Here is a 23194-nt window from a genome sequence, read left to right on the forward strand (position 1 = left end):
AAAGACACAAAACATTAACGAAGGCTAAAATGAAGACATTCACTGTGCCCACGGTGATACGCTTCTCTGATTTCAGGACTCGAGAGGACAGGGTTCCACTCAATGGTAGAACATTTACCTAGCCTGCTCCAGGTCCTGAGCCATGTCCTTCCCCCCTCTCCCCTCCCCTCACACACACAAGCAGATCAAGTCTCCTCAAGACCACAGTGGTCTTGAGGTAGCGAGAATGAGAGGAAGGTATGTCTTCGGTTCAATCCTCAAGAGAGTTTGGATATTCAGTGCTTTAATGATGTTGACCAGCAGAGTGCTGAAGAGGGAGCCCTCTTCCTCCTCCCCCTCCTCCCCCTCCTCCCCCTCCCCCTCCTCCTCTTCTTCCTCCCTCTCCTCCCATCACTCCATCACTACAAATAGACATGGATAGTGTCGTGAACCGTTCATCAGAGTTCTAAGCAAAAGATTCCAGACTACTCTATCAGACTGAACACAGACCCTGCCACCCAGTAGGACCAGCCTTAGTACAGTCGTTGCAGCGTGAGAAGAATTGCATCATGGTTGTAGATCTCGCCTGTCTCATGCAGCCTTGGTTAGAACCAACCAGCATCACTGCCCTGGAAGGACTAGGCAGAGAGGGAACAGCAGGATTTCCTCCCTTCAGGCCTTTGCCAAGGGGGTGCTGGAGGAGGGGCTGGGGCTGGAGGAGGGAATCATCAAGGATGGTGTCAACTGGCTGAAGGGGTTGGGATGTCGTCTTGGGGCAAGTGGTATTCACCAGAGTCCTCAGAGGTGGGATGGAGGCATCCTGGACAAGTTCTTTTCTTCTAGAATTTTCCCAAAGAGGTTGGCTGCCTCCATTGCACAACCCCAGTGAATCGTGAGCCCGTAACCTCCATGACCATAGTTATGGATGACCTGGGAGAAGCAAGAGAGATGGTGACCAGGTGCGGGAGGGACCTCAGGGCGTGACCGGGAACGCTGGGGTTACACCGGAATTCCAGGAAAGAGCCTTCTAAAGAGTGGATGCCCTGAGCTCCATCAATGCCTTACCGGGGTGGTGGGCTGGGCCTGGGACTAGCTTAAAGGGAATGGTCTGAGGAGTGTAGGCTGACACGCCACACTCTTACAATCTGCTTAAAAGGAGAGGGTGCTCCACCCAGCAGCATGGGAAATGCAGGACCTCGAAATCTTGCCCTCAGAGCGGTCAGCTGCCCCAGATCCCTTGGTTCTCATACTGCACACACTCAGCTTTGTAGAGACGGCCACGGTCCCTCCACACGTGCACACAATCATCTGTACCCACTGTCTACACACACACACTCATTCACACACACATCTGCCTACACGCACACTCGGTCACACACACCTGTCTACATACACACTGGTTCACACACATGCCCTCCGTGCACCCCTGTCTGAGATAAGAGGAGAAAGCTAACCTGGGTGCAGGGGTCGGTTCCAGCCCACCCTGCTCACACCCCTGGTGAGGGGACCCAGAGGAGCCCCTCCAGAAGGACAATGTCTCTGAGGAAGCTCCAGTCACACCTGAGCCTGGCCCCCTTACCCGTGGCCTGGCTTACTAGGTAATGTCTCCAATGGAGGTCCTGGTTTTTTTCCTTAGGCCAGAGAAAGTTGTTCCTATCCACATCTCTCTACTCAGTCCTTTCCCATCTCAAGTCTCCATGTCCCCTTATATGGGGGAAGGGGGAGGGGAGAGGCTGGTGGGGGAGGGGAGAGGCTGGTGGGGGGAGGAATGGCTGGGTTGTTGCTGGAGCTGGGTAAACACTGCTGCCCTTGACACAACACACCTCTGCACTTGAAGATCCAAAGCGAAGGCGTTCTCTTTCTAGCCGGACCTGAGGTCGGACTGGCCGGAAGCCAGTGAGTTCACCCATGATTCTTGCATTCTGGGGGAAAAAGAAAACCTTCTGATGACTTTGCTTCCTGGCTAACATTCTAGGCAGCTGTGAGTTAGCTTTCAGACTCTCATCGCTGCCCCCTTCGCTAGTCACCACACTAGTCATGTTAGCAGTCACACACATCCCACAGTGTGAGCGTGTGAGTACGCATGAGTGTGTGAGTGTGTGAGTATGTATGTGTGTGAGTTGAGTGTATGTGAATGTGTGAGAGTGCAAATGTGTGTATGCGTCTGCATGTGTATGTGTAGGTAAGTATAAATGTGTATATGTGTATAACTGTATATGTATGTGTATTGTGTGTGAGCATGTGTACGTGAGTTTGTGTGAGTGTATAAGTATATATGTATATGTATTATGTGTGTATGTGTGTATGGGTTTGTGTGAGTGTGTATATAAGTGTGTATGCATGTGTATTTTGTGTGTGTCTAAATATACATGTGTGTGAGTATATATGTGAGGGTGTATGTAAGTATAAATGTGTGTATGTGTATAAGTGTATATATATGTGTGTGTACTGTGTGTGAGTGTGTGTTAAGGTGTGTATGTATGAGTTTGTGTGTGTGCATAAGTGTATATGTGTGTATATTTTGTATGAGGGTATGTATGTGTATGTGTGGGTTTGTGTGAGTGTGCCTAAGTGTATATGTGTGTGAGTGTATGTAAGTAAATATATGTGTGTGAGTGTGTATAATTGTACATGGGTGTGAGTGTATGTGCGCGTGAGTGTGTGTGTGCAGGTGCAGGCCCATGCATGCTACAGTGTGCATATGGAAGTCAGACGACAACCCTAAGTATCAGCCCTCATCTTCTACTTTGTTTGAAACAAGCTCTGTTCACTACTGTGTGTGCTGGGCTGGTGTGCAAGCCTGAGGAATCCTGGTTCACACCTTCCACAGCACCATAGGTGCATGGGGATTACAGACGTGTGCTGCTGTATCTGTCTTTACATGGGTTCTGGGATCCGAACCCAGGTCCTAACTGCTGCACAGCAAGTCTTTACTCCCTGGGCCATGCCCTTTACCGTCTGCCACCACATACTTGTTCATCTATGGCAATGACGGTTGTCAGCACCAGCCCCTGTCCTGGTGTTACCACCATGCCACCATCACCGCCACTGCAGTCATCACCACCAACTGCAACATCATTTCCCACTGCTCTTGTCACTGTGACTGTGATCAGGCAGATGTGAAACTGGAGACAAAGGTAAGAACACCTGCTCTCTGTGAAGACATGCTGAGGCCACCGTGCAATGAGGGACACTCTCAGAGGGGCCAGTGAGGTGTCATCAGGGCATAGCAAGGACTTCCTAAGAAGTCACAGGCTGTAGTGGACTGTGGACTGTGTACCCCAGTCTGTGCCCTGTGTACCCCAGTCTGTGGATTATGTACTAGGTACCCCAGTCTATGTATTGAGTACTGTGTACCCCAGTTTGTGTATTGTATACTATATACACCAGTCTGGGTACTGTGTACTGTGTACTGTACACCCCAGTCTGGGTACTGGGTACTGTGTACTGTACACCCCAGTCTGGGTACTGTGTACTGGATACTGGATACCCCATCTGGGTACTGTGTACTGGATACTGGATACCCCAGTCTGGGTACTGTGTACTGTATACTGGATACCCCATCTGGGTACTGGGTACTGTGTACTGCATACCCCAGTCTCTCTCTGGGCTAACTGGCCCACTTATCCCCCTGTAGGTATCTTCCCATCAGGACCAAGCTGCCCTGGCTGAGGCCATCACCAACCCCTCACCTTCAGGGTGGGCTCCAGTTGACAGCAGCTCTTCCAAATGGTGTTGTGGTCATGGACGCTGTTTAGCTCGCTCCAGTTCCCCAGCTGGAATACACCTCCGAGTGTAACTGTCTTGGAACTATACAAAAATAAAGAGGTCTAAGGAAGACAATGTCTGGCAGGCAGAGGCGTCTCCCCCTCTCCTTCTCCCTCACTATCGCATCCTCTGAATCACCCACTCCCGTCAGCCTTGCTGCCCCTGCTAAACACACCCCACTGCCATCGTGGTCTCCATCACTGTGCCACCATCCCCAGTATCTCCATCACCATCAGTCCCACCATCTCTGTCAACAACCCGCTACCACCAGCAATGCCATGGGCATTGACCCCATCACTGTCTCTACCACCAAAGCAGCATCACCATGGCATCGTCATCTCCACCTTGCCAATAAAATCAGTACCAAGGCAGCCATCACACCACCACATCGCCCATCATTGGCTCTGAAACCATCATCTCTGCCAGGCTAGAAGCATGATTGGTCTTCATCTACAGCGGATGTCGCTCCCGCTCCACCACCATTGATGATGGTGATCTCCTTGACATTGCACTCAAATACCCCTATGATGGTTTGTGTATGCTTGGCCCACAGAGTGGTACTATTAGAAGGTGTGGCCTTGTTGGAGTGGGTGTGGTCTTGTTGGAGTGGGTGTGGCCCTGTTGGAGAAGGTGTGGCCTTGTTGGAGTGTGTGTGGCCCTGTTGGAGGAGGTGTGGCCTTGTTGGAGGGGTGTGGCCCTGTTGGGGAAGGTGTGGCCTTGTTGGAGGAGGTGTGTCACTGTGGGTATGGGCTTTAAGACCCTCTTCCTAGCTGCCTGGAAGTGAGTTCTTCCATTAGCAGCCTTGGGATGTAGAACTCTCAGCTCTTACTGCACCAGGCCTGCCTGGATGCTGCCATGTTCCTGCCTTGATGATAATGGACTGAACCTCTGGACCTGTAAGCCGGCCCCAATTAAATGTTGTCCTTATAAGAGTTGCCTTGGTCATGGTGTCTGTTCACAGCAAAAAAAAAACCCTAACTGAAACACCTCCATGCCTGTTAACAGTCCCTTCGGCACCACCCTTCCCCACCCATAAACTTGCTACATCGCCGTGATGATGTCGTTCAACACCAGTAGCCCACCATCCCCTAACACAGCCTCCACCACCAACATTGTGATCACCTTAAACCCAATTGCTCTCCCACCCCCTCTACAGACATTCCAACCCAGGTCACTGCCCGAGTACCCAGGACCTTCGTCCTCGCCTTTCCACCTCTGCTACCAGAATGAATGTTCAAGGTAAAGTTTAATCAGGACTGAATCTCGCCATCCCGGGATTCACCGCCTAAGCTTATCTATAAAGCCATGGAAGAAAAACACCGGCCAGGTGGATGGGGTGTCACGACGCCATGAAGCCTTCCCTTCTATGACCTTAGATCAGTCAGAGCTTTACCCTGGGATGATGTATGGAGAGTTGTAGATGCCAAGGCTGGGATCATGGCTGAGGATGAAGTGCTTTATCCAAGGGGCCTCCACCTGTTAGTCAAGACAGATGCATCTTGGGAGTGAGGTCAAGGTCAGCGGTTTACCCTTAGGCTTGCTCCCTCCGTGCTCAGCCCTCTCATGACCCCTCTGACCCAGGATTGCAGGAGGGTCACCTGACAGCTCCCCTTGCTCCTTGAAGTATATCCCATAGCCTCACCACATATCCATAGGAAAACCTGAGCTCAGTGAGCAAACGGACACACAAGGACCACACACCCCTGCACACCTACAAACGCACACGTGCACATTCACATGTGCATATGGTCACACCCATAGGCATGCCCGCAAATGTCAAGCATGTACATGGACATCCCCACACAGCACAAGAGGCATGGAACAACAGTGTCACCACAGACTGGCTCACCTGGGCTCTAACCCTCGGCTCACTGTTTTCTGCTGTGCATCCTTTCTCATGTTACTTGACATCTCTGTGCTTCAGGTAAGATGGCAGTGTGATACAAACTAACCGACTGACTCAAAAAAAGTACTTAGGTGTGCACCTTGCACTTGATAAGCACTTCATAAAGGTTCCCTATTTTTTTTTTCTGAGCTGGGGACCGAACCCAGGGCCTTGCGCTTGCTAGGCAAGCGCTCTACCACTGAGCTAAATCCCCAGCCCCTATTTTTTCTGTAACTCAGGGCTGTGCTATGTTCCTACATGGGGAAAAGGTTCCTAAATGCACAAAATTCCAAAACAGCAGGGCTGGGAGTAGGTTGGTCCTTATTTCTTCAATGAGTCACTCCCTCGAAGTCTGCAGTCACTCCATCAACATGGACCCTGTGCCAGCTTAGAAGTGGCGGGAGAAGACAGAGCAAGCTCTCCACGGACCATAGGCTGCATCTCCTCACCTGGATGATCTGGCCCCGGCCTGGCTGCAGGGAGGCGTCTGCTTGCAGAGCCCCGGCCCACACCCCGGTGCAGTTGATAATCACATCCACGCCTCCTCTCACCACCTGGCAGCAAGAACAAGTCAGGGTCAGGAAGGGGTGAGGACTGTGCTGTGCCCTCTCCCATCCGTCCTCCAGCCTCTTACATCACAGCTGTCTGCTCCCTGGGGAACTGGGGTGAGGTGTGCCGGTATGGATCCAATGACCCTGGCTCCAAATCTCCCTACTGTCTTTCACTCAGTTTCTGATCACAGAAATGTCCTTTTAGCTCCCAAGACTCAGCTACTCTCATTTGACAATAATTTTCCTCCTCTTACTCCTCCTCCTTCCCCTCTTCTTCCTCTTCTTCACCCTCCTCCCCTCCCTCTCCTCACTGCTCCCCCTCCTCTTCCTCCTCCTTCCCTTCTTCCTCTTCCTCTTCTTCCTCCTCTTCCTCCTTCTCCCCTTCCTCCCCACCCTCCTCCCCTTCCCTCTCCTAACTGCTCCCCCTTCTCTCCCTCCTTCCTCCTCCCCTCCTCCTCCTCTTCTTCTATTTTTGTTGTTTTTTTTAATTCTTTTTATTTTTTTATTTTATTTTATTTTTTTGGAGCTGGGTACTGAACCCAGGGCCTTGTGCTTGTTAGGCAAGCGCTCTACCACTGAGCTAAACCCCCAACCCTATTTTGGGTGTTTTGAGACAGAGTTTCTCTGTGTATCCTTGTCTGTCCTAGAACTCACTCTGTAGACCAATCTGGCTTTAAACTCAGACATCCGCCTGCCTCTGCTTCCCAAGTGCTGGGATTAAAGGCCATGAGTCACCACCACCCGGCTGACAATGATTTTCTAGCAAAACCAATAATGTTCACAGGCTACCGTAAGGATGCTGTGTGACCCTGAGGAGAGACTGATGGACAGAAAAAGTACTGAGAAGGGGAACTTTCCTGAAACCTTAAAGAAAAGTTCGCATCAAGACAAGATGGCACTACCCTCCATGAGACCCCTTTTAGCCTATTCCCTTGCCTTCTCTCTGCCAGGACACTTGCTTCAGTTCTGCCTGTGGCCAGAGAACTTGTCAAGTCAGACACAGGAAGCACCCCATGCTTCCAGCCCATCACTGGTGACTCCCCCAAGGCCTTCACGGACACATACATTGCTAAGTGTGTGCTATGGTAGAGTCATGGAGGAGAATGGTTTCAGAATCAACCACAGACCCTAGGTGTCCATCAGGGCCACGCCTGACCACAATGAGCTCAGTACCAGCGGCTGGAGATGCTGCACTTTCCCTGTGCCAAGCATTGTTCTGCATGCTGGGACTAAATGAAACCACGGAGCTGAGCTGTTAGGATGCAGTGGTCCTGACCTCATCACTGTGTGGTGGTGGTGTGCATGTGGTCTGAGCTGAGTGCTGGACATTGCGGGAATATCAGCCCAGATGTCATGGGCAGCACAGAAAGGTCTGGACTGGGGAGTGGAGTAGAGCTGACTCCAGGATAAGGTGTCCTGACTGTGAGTCATGTCTGGGGGCAGATATAACCAGAGTCCCTCTGGCCACTGTGATTCCCTTGTTCCCTTCTCACCACCAATATCAAGGCAGACACCTTTCTCAGAATGCCCAAGTCCTCCTGGAGTTAGAGCCTGGATAGGCCTACAGAAGCCCTGAGAGTCCAAGAAGGGGCTCTCTCGCCCAACAGCAGGGAGCATCTCCCTCCCTCCCTCCCTTCTCTATTCACACACACACACACACACACACACACACACACACTCACACTCATACACACACATACACATGCATACAGGCGTGCACACACACACTCACTCACACACACTAACTCACACACACTCACACACACTCATACACACTCACACACACTCATACACACACATACAATGCATACAGGCGTGCACACACACTCACTCACACACCCACACACACACACACACACACACACACACACACACTCTCGACACTCACCTCTTCGAAAGATGCCACCTTCCGATGGATGAACTTCACTCCCCTCTCAGTTAACCTGGAATGAGGACATACATCAAAACCACCCCAAATTCACTTCTCTGCCACATCCCTCATAGAGGGTGGGACAGGGGACATTCCTGTGAACATTAGCCCCACTTGATGCCCCTGTGTGGTCTTTCAGTTCGTGAGCACTGGCTGGGCCACTGGTCTGAAAAATACCTCTAGCCCATCACTGAGCTCGTGGAGAAGGTCATGGAGCAAGCTGTCCCCTGAGGGTTTGGGACACAAGGCCAGAATCTCATTATAGTCTGTTACCATGTTGGTTTCTACCAAACTTTAGGGAACAAACTTTAGGGGAGAAAGGGCAGGGAGGCAGAGCTGAGCCAGTGTCATATGCACCTTTGTCAGGAGCATGATGCCAGAGTGCCCTACCCAGGGACACCCATCCCTCTCTTTAAATGTCCCAGAGAAGGGCTCTGTGGATGTGGCTCAGTGGTGATATGTCTTCCCAGAGGACGTGAGGCCCTGAAAATTCATCAAAAGAACTACAAATCAAACAATTGGAAGGGTTCCCTTGGGAGGGAGTCCTAACTATGTAATTTCATCGTGATAGGACACCTGGAAAGAGGCTAGTTAGGGGTCACAATGTCCCAAAAGCAAGAGTAGTAAACCTCAGAGCAGTGGTTTATTGTATTACAATTTCCTCAAATTTGTAACATTCCCCTCTGGAAGGAACTGAGACTCTCCTGAGACATACAAAGTAACAAATTTCATATGACTGAGAACACACAAGATTCACCAGGCCCCTCTCCAAGGTTATACAAGCAGTGGCAAGCTGAGGGAGGAGACAGCTGAGCAGCCCAGGGGAGAGTATCTGAGTTGTGCAGCTGCTTAGAGATGAACAGGGAGCTCCGGGGTTGCAGCTCACGCCTGCATTGGGCTGGGCTTTTGATGCAACAGCCACTGAGCCATCTCAAGTCCTGTAACTGACCCCTTACCGATACTCCTGTTACTAATTCAATAAATTCATTGGCTCACCAAGTTGGACTTCGATGTAATGATCACTTTAGTCAGTTGTGGGTTTCCTATGTGGGGTGAGTAGTAATGTATGTGTCTCCCCAGGAGAGGTTTCACACGACACAGTTCCCGAGTTTAGCTGATAACTATACTCACCCAGAGAATGTACTGGATTGTATAAGATTCTGGACCTACTAGACATGAGACAACCCCCCACTCCCACCCCTACCCCCACCCCACCCCCGTTAATCCCTACACTTGGGAAACAAGGATAGTGGATCTCTGTGAGTTCCAGGCCATCCAGGGCTACATAGTCTCAAAAAGACGAAGAGTAAATAAGTAAATCAAATCTGGACCCTTGCCCTGGGCGTTCTGACTCAGTAGATACAGAATAGGACCCTGGAGGCCATACTTCAAAGCGTCTTCCCAGACCACTAGAATCTCCATTCATTTCAGAGTTTTTTTTTTTTTTTTTTTGGTTCTTTTTTTTTTTTCGGAGCTGGGGACCGAACCCAGGGCCTTGCGCTTCCTAGGTAAGCGCTCTACCACTGAGCTAAATCCCCAGCCCCATTTCAGAGTTTTAAAAAAGTCTTTAGTCTTTTCCCCAGCCCCTAAAGACTTAGCTCAGTGGTAGAGCGCTTGCCTAGGAAGCGCAAGGCCCTGGGTTCGGTCCCCAGCTCCGAAAAAAAGAACCAAAAAAAAAAAAAAAAAAGTCTTTAGAGCTGGAGAGATGGCTCAGTGGTTAAGAGCACTGACTGCTTTTCCAGAGGTTCTGAGTTCAATTCTCAGCAACCACATGGCGGCTCACAACCATCTGTAATGGGGATCTGATGCCCTCTTCTGGTGAGTCTGAAGACAGTGACAGTGTGTACTCATAAATAAATCTTAAAAAAAAAAAAACCATTATCATATGAGCTTGAAGCCTTGAGGGGATTTGCTAAGAAGTATAACAACTGAAATCTGCAAGTGGGTTGATGCTCTGTGCAATGAAGAACCATGGCTTCAGCCCACCGTGGCGATCAGGACAAGGGACAGCTCCCACACAGCACCCCAAGATCTTCAGCGTGGAGTTTGTCCACTATTTTCTCACATCTGGGTCCCTGGGACATCTCCTTCCTAAGGGAAGTTTAAGGTCTTACCTCTCAGTCAGCCATGATAGGTAGCTCTTCCCCTCAAGAAGGAGGCTCGTGTTGAACCAGCCATAGCTAGAGTCAGAGGGGAGTGGGGAGGGAACAGTCAGAATCTGCTGTTTGACAATTGTCTCAGTGTTGTTCTGAGTCCCCCAACATGGATATGTGGGGAGCTGATGGGATTAGAAGGTGAGGCCTAAAGAATGATCCTGAAACCATCGGGTCCTTCCTTCAAAGCCACTGTGGAACCCCCATTACCCCTTCTCATTGATAGGTCATGATATGAGCAGGCATGGCAAACACCTCATGAGCTCATAGGTAGCCCATATCTAGTGTGCAAAGCTGGCTGGCATTTCATCCCAAAGCCCTCAGGAAGCATCAGAAGGACAGGGTACAAAGGGCTCCAAGACAGAGATGGGATGGGAGATTGGGGTTTGGTACCTTCTACACTGTTCTCTCTGAATTGTCATGCCCTGATTTCTTTGCCCAGGACAGGCGTTAAGTCTCAGACCCTGGAGGGAATGGCTGAGACCAAGTTATAGCAAAGATGGTTCTCCCAGCATCCCTCAGTCCCTGGCTGTTACAGGGCATGGCTGGCATACCCCACCCCATACCCTGAACTCTCAGTCCAGGGGTCTAGCCTGCCCCTCTCTGTATAATCCAACCATTTTGGTTACCTGCCCCTTCTATACCTTTGGTCCTCTGGCTGCTGCACCTGCTTCTCCTCTCTCTGTTTTTGCTTCCCCTCCCCCTTCTCCTCACCGGGCTCATTCTGGCTATGTCCACTCTGGACTCTCCTGGATGGCTCTGTCTGTGCTATTCTCACCTTTGTCTTGCCAGTAAACTTCCTCTTCCACCACACCTAGGAGCAACCATGGCCTTTCCTTTCCCATTCTTTCTTTCATTTTCTTTCATTCCACAGGAATCTTACCTATAATCAGGGAACATGTCCAACTCGCTGGGGGTCAGCTTCCGGAATCCCAGAACTGTGCTTTTCCAGAAAGGGTCCTGAGGAGGAAGCAGAAACAGGTTCGCAGGGCCAGGTAGACTGGATCACCAGAAGAACAGAAACTCAGAGGGCGCTGGCTCGCGTCTGCAGGCTTCTCTGGCTCTGTTGTTCCATCTTCACAACCAGCCCCTGAGGTGGATGCTGTGCATCCTTACAGACAAGCCAATGGACCTGAATCTCACAGCTAGGAGGGAGAGGTGAGAGCTCATGTATGTCATGTAGCTGTCTTCAGACTCACCAGAAGAGGGCATCAGATCCCATGACAGATGGCTGTGAGCCACCATGTGGTTGCTGGGAATCGAACTCAGGACCTCTGGAAGAGCAGTCGGTGCTCTTAACCGCTGAGCCATCTCTCCAGCCATGAGAGCTGAGATCTGAACTCACACAATCAGGCTCAGGTCTATTCCTTTCAGTTAGCATAAGAAGAAGATCAGGAGTAGAGTAGAGACAGCGGCTCAGTGGACCTGAGGCAGGGATGTGGCTCCATAGCAAGACACTTGCCTAAGACACGCAAAGCCCTGACCCTCAACTCCACCAAAACAGATAGGTAGATAGATGACAAATACATAGCTAGATGATAGATAGATAGATAGATAGATAGATAGATAGATGATAGATAGATACATACATACTTACATACATAGATAGATAGATGATAAATGATTGATAGATAATAGATAGATGATAGATAGACAGATGATAGATAGATAGATGGATAGATGATAGATACATAGATAGAGAGATAGACAGACAGATGATAGATGGATACATAGATAGATGATAGATACATAGATAGATAGATGATAGATAGATAGATAGATAGATAGAGGGAAAGAGATAGATGATAGATGGATAGATAGATAGATGATAGATGGATAGATGATAGATACATAGATGATAGACAGATACATAGATAGATGATAGATGATAGATAGATGATAGATAGATGATAGATAGATAATTGATCAATAGATAGATGATAGATAGATGATAGATAACTGATTGACCAACAGATGATAGGTAGGTAGACAGTCAGACAGACAGAACTAATCTGGACCATAAGTCTGTGACCTCTGAGTACTCCTCCAGGTCAGGAACCCAGCTCTATCTATGCCCCATTAGGTCCAAATCTCCCATTGAATGGCAGCTCCAGTGACACTGTCCTAAACAGAAGGATTGCTCTTGGGTCTAGAGGCCTAACGATGGGTTTCTGTTCACCAGAAAAGCAGGAGAGGAACCGCCCTTAGTCCTCCAGGAGCAGAGTGCCTCTTAACCTTCCCTCAGGGGTCAACTACCCTGGGCAAGGATACCCAGTTCCCGTCAGTCCAGACAATCTCTCGCCCTCTCTCTGTCTGTACCTCTCTCACACCCCACTCTCCGCATAGATTGCCCTGGTGACTTGGTCCTCAAAAGCCTTTCTTTCTACCACAGAACAAATGATCTAAATTCCATTGTTTCTCTGTACAATGGCTTATCCGCCTCATGGTCAAGGACTTTTGACTCACCGGGACTTCATCTCGGAAGAGGTTGTAGCCTGAGATTAGGGCCAAGCCCATTTTCTCAGCGTTTGGAGAATGGAGGCAGCTCTGAAGGTGATCGAAAGTTTGCTGGTTCCACTCCCTGGAAATGTAAAAGACAGCACACTTGAGTCTCTTTTACCAATCCTGAGCTGACATCAAGGAACTAAAGTCTTTTTAGCATCCTGTCTTGTAAGACCTTATGCAAATGTATTAATACCACACACACACACACACACACACACACACACACACACACACACACACACACCCATGCCACACACCCAGTAAAATCTTTGTTGCACACAGATTCTCCACTGTTTCTAAGATGTTGATGACCTGGAGCTGAGACGCCCCCAACCCCTCCCCTTCCTCCTTCTGTTCCTTTTCAGACTACCCACTCTGCAGATGCAGGCAGATCTCTGTGAGTTCCAAGCCAGCCTAGTCTACAGAGCGAGTTCCAGGACAGCCAAGGATACTCAGAGAAAATAAAAAAGACTTAACAACTAGAGCCCAGCCAACTGGAAAAGGTACAGTCTCCATCTGAGTCAGGACAAAAAGCAAATGCACTTCCTATCTCTATGTGTTCGCTCCTCTTTTTTTTTTTTTTAAAAAATAAATCTATTTATTTATTATATACACAGTGTTCTGCATATATATCTGCATACCAGAAGAGGGCATCAGATCCCATGACAGATGGTCGTGAGCCACCATGTGGGTGCTGGGAATTGAACTCAGGACCTCTGGAAGAGCAGTCAGTGCTCTTAACCGCTGAGCCATCTCTCCAGCCCTGAGTACAACTTCTTAAAGATAAAATTAGCCTCGTCTGGACACTCCCCTTAGAATATCAGTCTCTTGCTTTGTCCCTAACCAAAATGACACCGGAGTCTTGGTCACTAAACACCCTGGGCCAAATTGCTCAGAATCTAGATTGCGTAGTGTCGTGGTGTTGCACGACGGGGACGTGTGTAACACACTGAGAAGACATCCCCCAAGTTCACTCTTACAGTGCTCCAAAAAGCTCCCCCACACCTAGCTTCCCAGATGGGAAACCAGGAGGAAAAGCATCCCTGTTGTGTACCCTGAAGATGGTGCCTGGGGCCTGGGCTCACACTGCAAAGTCCTTGACCTGGCTTTGAGCAGGTCAAGCCCACAACTGAGCACCGCCCCAGGAACACAGGTGACAGGCTTCACTCCAGTCAGATGACCTCTGTAAACAAGGTCGGTTGCCCCGACCGCACGGGATAGGCTTGATTACCCCCATGGGCGGGAGGAGGTATGTGGGCAGGAAGTAAGTCAGGAGGTATACGGCTGTTCTCTGGGTATCCTGGTATGGACCTGGCCACTGGCCACCATCTTGGCCAGTGTTTAGCAAAGCTTGCTTCAGATTTGGCTCAACGATCGTGGTAGTGGGGTCAACAATGCTGCCCAGGGCGGCTTTTGTCGGCTCTGGGACCCCCGGTTATGTCTGCTTGGTGCACGGTTTGTTATTTTCTTCATTCTTTTATCCATTATTCCTTATATATTTACTTAAAAAAATATAGGGGCTGCAGAGATGGGTCAGTGGTTAGGATCACTGGCTGCTCTTCCAGAGGTCCTGAGTTCAAATCCCAGCAAGCACATGGTGGCTCACGACCCTCTGTAGTGGGATCTAGTTCCTTCTCCTGGTGTGCAAGTGTATATACGTATAGGGTACTTGTATATATAAAATAAATAAATAAATCTTTAAAATTATACAGTCTCTCCATGTAGTCTTGGCTAACCCAGAACTTGCCAGGTAGACCAGGTGAGTCTCCAAATTGCAGTGAATCTCCATGCCTCTGCTTCCTGAGTGTTGGGATGGGATTACAGGTAGGTGGACTTTCCTGACTGGTTATTGTTTAATCTTAGTCTTGTTATGATTTCAAGTCTAGATGATCCCAAGCTTATAACCCACCCCCTCTACCCAAAAGCTCTATAACACATGACTCCAGGTCAAGTCTTCCGCCAGGGATTTGTCCTTGGTGGTAAAGACAGTGGTGAGAGGCTCCTTATGTGGACTCAGCTCCGTGGGCCCCCAGACTACCGCATGGAACCCTCACTCACGCCTCCTGCGGGTTGCTGGGGTCAGAGAGATAAGGCTGCCAGAGTCCCGCAGCCACATCGCTGGTAGTGAACGGCGTGAAGCGATCCGCATAGATCTTCATGTGCAGAGGTTGGGCTGGGTGGTAACGTTCATGAATGCAGAGGGCTGTAGACAGTCCGATGACTCCCGCTCCAATCACGGCCACGCGCATCACCCCAGCCTGCAAGAGAGAAGATGGAGGGTCCCAGTCATCACCACCATCACCGTGGGCTCCCAAACGTAGGCCATTTGTCTTCCGCTGCCTCATCCTTGAGTTTTTCAAATCACGTGACTCATGTGAACACGGCACCACAGTTGGGCTAGCCTGAGCTCCGCTCTTCTCAAACAGGTTGTCTTGGGTCACAGCCTCAGTTACCTCCACTGAAAATGGGTACATCTCCTCTAGGGTTGTTATGAAGATCTCGATAGGTTATGTGTTGACAGTTCACACAGACACACACACACACACACACACACACACACACACACATACAGATACATAGACACAGGCACAGACACACATGCAAAGACACACACAGACACACACACATACGCATACAGATACACACGCACACAGATACACACAAGTACAGACTCACACACAGAGTGACACACAAGCACACACACATACACATGTTTCATTTTTTTACATGTCTACATATGTGTATGCACATACACACACACACACACACACACACACACACACACACACAACCCTCAGTGCAAGGTGCAGGTAGAGACAAGAAGAGGACATCTGTAACACCCAGACTTGAGGTTACAGATTGCTGGGAGCCCCCAACCTGAACCTGGATCCTCTGGAAGAGCAGAACGTGCTCTTAACTGCTGAGCCATCTCTCCATCCTCACTGTTCCCAGCTTACCAGGAGCAGCGCTGGGGTGAACAGAGGTGAATCCCGTGCCTAAAGTCACTCAGCTGATAATCGTGGCAGCTCCCTGGGTGCCCCACCACCGAGGTTAGCTTTGGCCGCCGGTATTAGTCTGGTAGTCAGGAGTACTGGCTTCAAATAGAGCTCAACCCTGTTAACCGTCAGCCCTGGGTAACATGCCCCTCGAGCTTTAGATTTCCCTCAGGGGTGGACACCAGTGGCCAAACAGCTCTGGTATTGTAGAGAGCCAACCTCCGGGATCACCTACTGTGCTCCTGAGCCAGAACTACACATATCCCTACACCTAAGCCTCGGTTGTCCTTCTGAGGTCAGGGCTGCTGTTCTTAGTCCCATTTTACAGATAAGGAAACTGAGGCTCAGAATGGCAAAGTGCCTCACACACATCTCCAGTAAGTGCTGGTGTTGGAATGTAACTCTGATTCAAATAAATCCTGTACACGTTTACGGCACCCCAACTGTGCGCCACACTGCCCACGAGCCAGTGCGGCTTTGAGCGTGTCTGATGCAGGGTTTGCCCTCAGAACTTGCTCTTCTGGCAGAGGAATAGACCAGCCTTGGACTAGGGGGCTGGCTACACCTTCAGATGTTTAGGCCTAGCCGCTTTTGACCTTGCTCTATTCAGACAGCTCCTGCGAGGCAGAACAAGGGGACTGTGTGTGTCCGGAAGGGCCAAACTCTTGCCCCTTCTTACACTCGGCTGGCCTCCCTCAGACCCCAGCTCCTGGCAACGTGGGCCTGGGGCCCTGAACAGTGGATCATTCTCAATATGGCCTAGTTTTGCAAAGCGGGGGTGGCGGGGTGGCGGCAGGCCACAGAAGCTGGACTCTGCTGGGGTTTCAGATGCCAAATTGGGTACCGAGTCCACAAACAGAAGGTGGCAGCTTGAGGCCTGTGCTTGGGTGCTGAGGGTTTAGGGAAGAGCCCCTCCCCCGCCCCACCTGTCCCCTCCCCCACTCCACCCATCCCCTCCCCTCCCCACCCATTCCATCCATTCCCTCCCCCTCCCCACCCTTCCCCCATCCCCACCCCCACCCTCAGCCCCAAGAAAGACAGGAGTGCTCCAGTCTCATCAGCTGTCATGAGGATTCAGTGCCAAGCTCTGCAGTGGTTCCTGCTAAATGGTGCCTGGGAGACCTTCGGGACATGGTATCCAGTGCCCAGTACAAGTACTCAGTACTCGGTACACAGTACACAGTACACAGTATGTAATAGTGCATGTACTCAGTACCCAGCACACAGATTACACAGTACAGGTGCTCAGCATACAAGTGCACAGAGCACAGTATACAGTATAAGTACTCTGCACACAGGACATAGTACCCAGTACAAGTACTCAGTACAGAGCATACGGTATACAGTACAAGTACTCAGTATACAGCACACAGGACTACCCAGCACAAGTATTCAGTATGCAGCCCAGAGTACCACCTAATACAAGTACTCAGTATACAGCACACAGGACTACCCAGCACAAGTATTCAGTATGCAGCCCACAGTACTAGCTAGTACAAGTACTCAGTATACAGCACACAGGATTACCCAGCACAAGTACTCAGTACACATGCTTAGTACTCAGTACAGAATACACACAGTCCATAGTAAACAATCTTAGAAGCTCACAGTGTGCTGGATCAGCAGGTCAGACACGCACAGCTTAGCCTACCTCTGACATACTGAGTGTGTGAGCCTGGCCGAGTCATTGGACTCCTCTGGGTAAGAGAGAGCAGCTCCCAGTCTGCCCAGGGTTAGGGTGCTCCCTCCTGTGATGCACATTTTCAGTGTTTGAGCCAAGAGAGTTCAGGGAAGCCAGGGGAGCTGCTCTGTGTGAATGGAGCCTGTCCTCTGTCTGCACACTTGCAGGCTGGCTAACCCCCTTGTCTCCCTACCTCAGCACACTCTGTGAGAGAATGCCTCTTGCCCATTGTTCTCCTCGCCCCAGCCTGGGACAGACAGTGGATGCACACACCAAGAGGGGACATCTTAGGAAACTCTTGGGTGCTTGGGAACTCAAACACAACTGCAGTTTACAGGTGAGGCGATGAGTCACCCAGACAGCGGCTTCAACTCGAGGTCAAGATAGGGGCTGGAGAGAGAACCTATACTGATGCCTGCACCACTGAGAGACCCAGGAAAGGACAGGTGAGGGGCAGGGGAGAGGGCTAATGGGGTGTCAGGGGTCTAGATAGGGGAAGACATCTGTAATCTGAGAAGTCAGGACGCTGAGGCAAGAAGAAGCTACAAGTTCCAGGTCAGACTGGGCTTCATAGCAATTACATGTCTCAAAAAGATAAGGGTTGAAGTGGAGGGAGAGGGGGAGGACCCATGAGGCAGGTCTGGTGGTGCACACTTGTGTTCCTAGCACTGGAAAGGCTGAGTCAGGAGGATTGCATGTTCAAGACCAGAGGTTACATAGTAACTTCCTGCCTTAAGAGGGGAAAAAAAAAGGCAAAGAAGAAACTTTGAACCAAAGCATGGCCTTGGGAGGACAAACCCAGACTGATCGGAAGTCTGGCTCTGATAATGGCTTCCAAGGGATGGTGAGAGGCGCGTGCCTCACAGGTCCCAGTTTTCCCCACTATGCAGAACTCTAAGGAGGAACTAGACATCCCTGTGTGGATAGAAAACCAAGGAAAGGGGAGAGACTATCCCTGAGTCACGACCGTGAGGAAAGGATCATTTCCCAGGGGTGGTGGGAAAGAATCGTCTCTGTGAGGGGAGGGCTGCAGCTGTGTGGGTTCCAGCCCGTGTGTGTGTGTGTGTGTGTGTGCGTGTGTGCATGTGTGCATGTGTCTGTGTGTGTGCCTGTATGTGTGACTGTCTCTGTGGGCATGCCTACGTGTATATCTATATATCTGTATGTGTGTTTGTGTGTGTCCCTCTGTGTATATGGGTCTTTGTGTGTGTGTGTGTGTGTGTGTGTGTGTGTGTGTGTGTGTCTGTGTGTCTGTGTGTCTGTGTGTCTCTGTGTGAACTGTCAACACATAACCTATCGAGATCTTTGTAACAACCCTAGAGGAGATGTACCCATTTTCAGTGGAGGTAACTGAGGCTGAGACCCAAGACAACCTGTTTGAGAAGAGCAGAGCCCAGGCTAACCGGACTATGGTGCCCTGTGTTCACATGAGTCACATGATTTGAAAAACCGAGGATGAGGCAGCGGAAGACAAATGGCCTATGTTTGGGAGCCCTGCAGTTCCAAAGTCTAAAACCCACCATTTGTGGGAGTGCCAGTGGGAACAGGATTGTAGAGGAAAGACTCTGAACCCTGCATTTGACCCTGACAAGAGTAGCTATTGTTAAAGTACGGTACGAAGGCATGTATGTGGTCCTCATCAGAAGCAGGAGCTAGACCACAGAAGCCTCAGTCTAGCCTCAGGTAAGATCATGCATACATACACCAATGAACGTCTGAGCCAGTCTGTGCATAGCTCTGTTATTAAGTCAACCATTTCCTCGTGGTTGCTGACAGTTTTACGTTAGAGGTGCAATTCTGCTTCATGGCCACTCATTTTAATCAACCGTGCTTGGAGTGTGTGTCCTGGAAGATGAGCTGGCGAAGCTATGGCATTCATCAGAGAGGGAAACAGACAGACAGACAGACAGACAGACAGACAGACAGACAGACAGACAGATTATAAAGCCTATTGGACTCTACCATCACTAGGACACAAAATGCAATGGAGACAACACAACACGTCCTCTAGGAGATGGTCTCTATATCATCCTATGGGACGCCAGGTCTCACCCGATTCAGCCCGAATGTATCTCAGGGCAGCAGTCAGATGGCACTGGCTTCTCTCTTTGTCTCTCTGGAAAGCAACCGGAGGAGGCAGCTCATACCTCTGACTGTCACGTACACTTAATGGAGAACACGAAGGACTAGCGAAGCCAAACAGCCGTAACGAGGAGGCACGGAGACGAGCACAAGCCGGTCCTGCCAGGACCATGTGGCTGAACCTTCTCGTGCATTCCCAGGTTATCATTTAATTGGGGCAGCAGTTGTGCTGATAATCAAGCCCCCCTCCCCAGCACAGCGATAAAGACCATTTAGGGAGTGTTTATTAGCTGGGCGCCAGGCGTTTTCTATCCCTCTGTCTTCTGAGCCTCAAATTCACCCCGTGAGTCAAGGTCCCCACATTCAGAGACTTCAAGATGACTCAGCTGCTAGAGGTGCCTGCCACCGAGCCTGACCAGCTGAATTCAATTCCTGAGACCCCCGTGGTGGGAAGGGTGAATGCAGTCCCAAAAGCTGCCCTTTGACCTCTACCTGAAGAGCGTGAGTGTGAATTCCTGCCCCCATCCCCAACCCCATACCAAACCGATCAATAGCATAATGAAAAAAACTTTGTTCAAAAATGCCGTGTTCCAGAGGGGAAAACTGAGGCTTGGAGAGGTAAGGTTCTGAACCTGCCATCCCCTTCTGACTACACTGTACCCCTAGGGGTACAGGGGTACAGTGTCATCTCTCAGGGGGACATTTCCCCAAGTCTGTCCTTTTTTGGGGTCACCAATCTCAGTCGCTGATGTTGAGCCCGGATTGTTGGCATGGAGAGGACACTGGGGAAGACACTATGTTGTTTCTGTCCCCTTTACTTACCGCTGGTGCCAAGTGTCTAGAGAAAAATGGCCTGGGGGTGCAGGAACCTGTCTCCAGCAGGATTGCTCCTGATTCTGGGCTGCGTTGACTTCAGCCCTCTGCCCACCAGCTAGGACTGGAACGCCAGGTCAAAGTCTTCGGCAGTGGAGGGGGCACAGGGCAAGGGGTGGGGCTGGGCACTGCACTTCTCCAGGAGCAGGACTCAGTCTGGCCACGGGACCTTCTGTTTCCTCCCTCTAGTGAGCTGCCTGACTTTTCTGGCTGATCCCAAGCCCCTGCGAAGAGGCCTGGGGGGTGGGGGAAGGAGGGGTTTCTAAGGCCCAAGCCAGCTGGAGATGAGCCTCCCCCCCCATTGCTGCACCCCAGCAGAGGGGAGGACCATTCCCTGGGCCACTGTGGGCCAAAGGCAGAGGACAGGCCCTTCCCGGCCAGCCAGCTAGCTCACTGCTGTTCTGGGACGCTAGACAGATGAGGCTGAGAAGGGACGCCTGCCTGGGCTGGGAGGATGTGTAGTCTTTGCTTCAGTATCCCAGAGACGAAAGCAGCAGGACTCCAGGTCCTTCTTCTGCCAAGGCTAGACCTCTAACTGGGACACGGTGAGACCAAAACACATCTGCTGAACAGAGGAGAATACTGTGATGGTGTAGTCTTCTACCTCAGCAACATCCACCACAATGAAGGAAGCACGTGTAACAGGGGAGAGAGCCCAGGGCCACAAGCACACTAGGCAGGCACTGTGACTCTGAGGGACAGCCATAGCCTTTTCTATTATTATTATTATTATTATTATTATTATTATTATTATTATTAATACACCATACAGCTTTCTCCCTGAATGTATGCCTGCAGGCCAGAAGAGGGCGCCAGATCTCATCACAGATGTCTGTGAGCCACCATGTGGTGCTGGGAATTAAACTCAGGACCTCTGGAAGAGCAGTCAGTGCTCTTAACTGCTGAGCCATCTCTCCAGCCCTCAAAATTATTTTTAATCTGCATTTTTCCCCTTTAGAGTTTCTACCATTAATTGAATACATAAAAGCCTCCCTGCAGCGTCCTTCTGCTCGCCATGTTATAGATTACACAGGTTTTTCTTAAAAACTTATTGTTGGGGGCTGGGGATTTAGCTCAGTGGTAGAGCACTTACCTAGGAAGCGCAAGGCCCTGGGTTCGGTCCCCAGCTCCGAAAAAAAGAACCAAAAAAAAAAAAACTTATTGTTTTTTGATATGAACCCTACACAGATGGGTTATTGTATGAAAATTTCAGTGCAAGTCGTTGTGGGATACCCCCTTTACCAGTTATTGGCCCAGGAGTCTACCTACCATTGCTCTTGACTTACCCACCAGAACTAAACGGTAAGACCGATGGCTAAGACACAACACACTTTGGAGACAGGACACAGAGCAGCGAGGTTGAAATTTACCTAAAACTCGCTCCCTGGAGGGTCGTGCTCACAGTGCTGAAAGGCACCATGCAGGCCGGTGGACAAGAAAAGATAGCAATGGAATGGCCCTGCATCCTACAATGCCAACCTGCCAGGTGAGACGTGCTCAGCAGGGTAACAATGGCACAGACGTTATGGGGGCGACCGACTACTTTTGTCTTGGAAAGATTTCAGGCCTGATGCTGTAAACCTGGTCAAAAGTCTGGGGCTCAAGAGGTCACGGGTCGGGGGCTGGGGATTTAGCTCAGTGGTAGAGCGCTTACCTAGGAAGCGCAAGGCCCTGGGTTCGGTCCCCAGCTCCGAAAAAAAGAACCAAAAAAAAAAAAAAAAAAAAAAGAGGTCACGGGTCACAGGTCACAGGTCATAGGGAGGAGCCTACTATTTTTGCTTGGCTAAATGGCACGCTGTCCAACTACCTTCCGGAATATTTATGCTTACGTTTGTTTTAAATTAGTGCTGCCTTCAGCCTTGGCCAAAGAAGCTTCTTCATGTGATGGCCAATGTTCCACTGCAGAGACTCCTAAGGTCAAAGAGCTGAGACAGCTGAGTGCTCAGTACTAAGGAGGGCTTCTATACAAACTTCCCTCCCCAGCCCTACCCTACCCCACCCCTCTCCTATCCCCCGACTCCTATCCCCCCACCCCCATCCTCCACCCCAACCCCAACCCCAACTCCCACCCTACCATATACATCTACGCCCACTCTCACTCCACCACACCCCCACAGGCTGCGGGAGCATTCACCATGAACTGTTGGGCCACCTACTCAAACCCCAACTGAACATCCATCAACTCAGACTCCTTCTCCTCTGTGAAGTGATGTGTCTGCACTCACTCAGCATTGAATACACCATGCGTTGTCTCCACAGGGTGACTTGCTCTGGGGACTAGGATATACATTTTTTTAAATGTGTTTATTTATTTATTATATGTAAGTACACCGTAGCTGTCTTCAGACACACCAGAAGGGGACATCAGATCCCATTACGGATGGTTGTGAGCCACCACGTGGTTGCTGGGATTTGAATTCAGGTCCTCTGGAAGAGCAGTCAGTGCTCTTAACCACTGAACCATCTCTCCAGCCCGATATACATGTTTTTATGGGCTGCATGATTCAGCCTTCCAGAGCTCTGGGAACAAGGAATTTCATTTCTGAACTAGTAGTTAAAAGAACAATCACAAGCCCTCTGCTCCTAAAATGAAAAGCTATCAGAGTTTCATACCTTCCCCTTCTGAAGCTGTCCGGAAGGCACGGCCACTGTTTGGTTTCTGAAGCAGAGCCACAGGGCTTCACCGTTCCTGGTACTATGACCTTTGGTGAGCAGCTTCACTGCTCCAGGCAGCTACTTCCTCATTCATGAGATTCACTCCGTGTGACAAAAAACAATATCCCCTACCAGA

At 50.2% G+C, this 23194-nt stretch overlaps 1 protein-coding gene across 4 annotated transcripts; it reads right to left on the bottom strand.

Moving 5' to 3' along the window:
• Positions 1-267: 267 nt before the first annotated feature.
• On the bottom strand, positions 268-23116 carry Dao (D-amino-acid oxidase). 4 transcript variants are annotated; one of them, XM_087577503.1, is made up of 16 exons: positions 23017-23116; positions 22629-22680; positions 22058-22091; positions 20845-20965; positions 20353-20639; positions 19501-19564; positions 14830-15029; positions 12733-12847; positions 11150-11226; positions 10228-10293; positions 8072-8126; positions 6082-6186; positions 5141-5223; positions 3672-3789; positions 1803-1901; positions 268-909 (listed from the first exon to the last, which is right to left on the bottom strand). In XM_087577503.1, the coding sequence occupies exons 7-16, from the start codon at positions 15018-15020 to the stop codon at positions 778-780; spliced, it is 1041 nt and encodes a 346-aa protein (XP_087433629.1). In that variant the 5' UTR covers positions 15021-15029; positions 19501-19564; positions 20353-20639; positions 20845-20965; positions 22058-22091; positions 22629-22680; positions 23017-23116; the 3' UTR covers positions 268-777.
• Positions 23117-23194: the final 78 nt, after the last annotated feature.

The sequence above is a fragment of the Rattus norvegicus genome, chromosome 12 (assembly GCF_021556685.1).
Source record: "Rattus norvegicus strain SHRSP/BbbUtx chromosome 12, alternate assembly SHRSP_T2T, whole genome shotgun sequence".
Classification (NCBI taxonomy): Eukaryota; Metazoa; Chordata; class Mammalia; order Rodentia; family Muridae; genus Rattus; species Rattus norvegicus.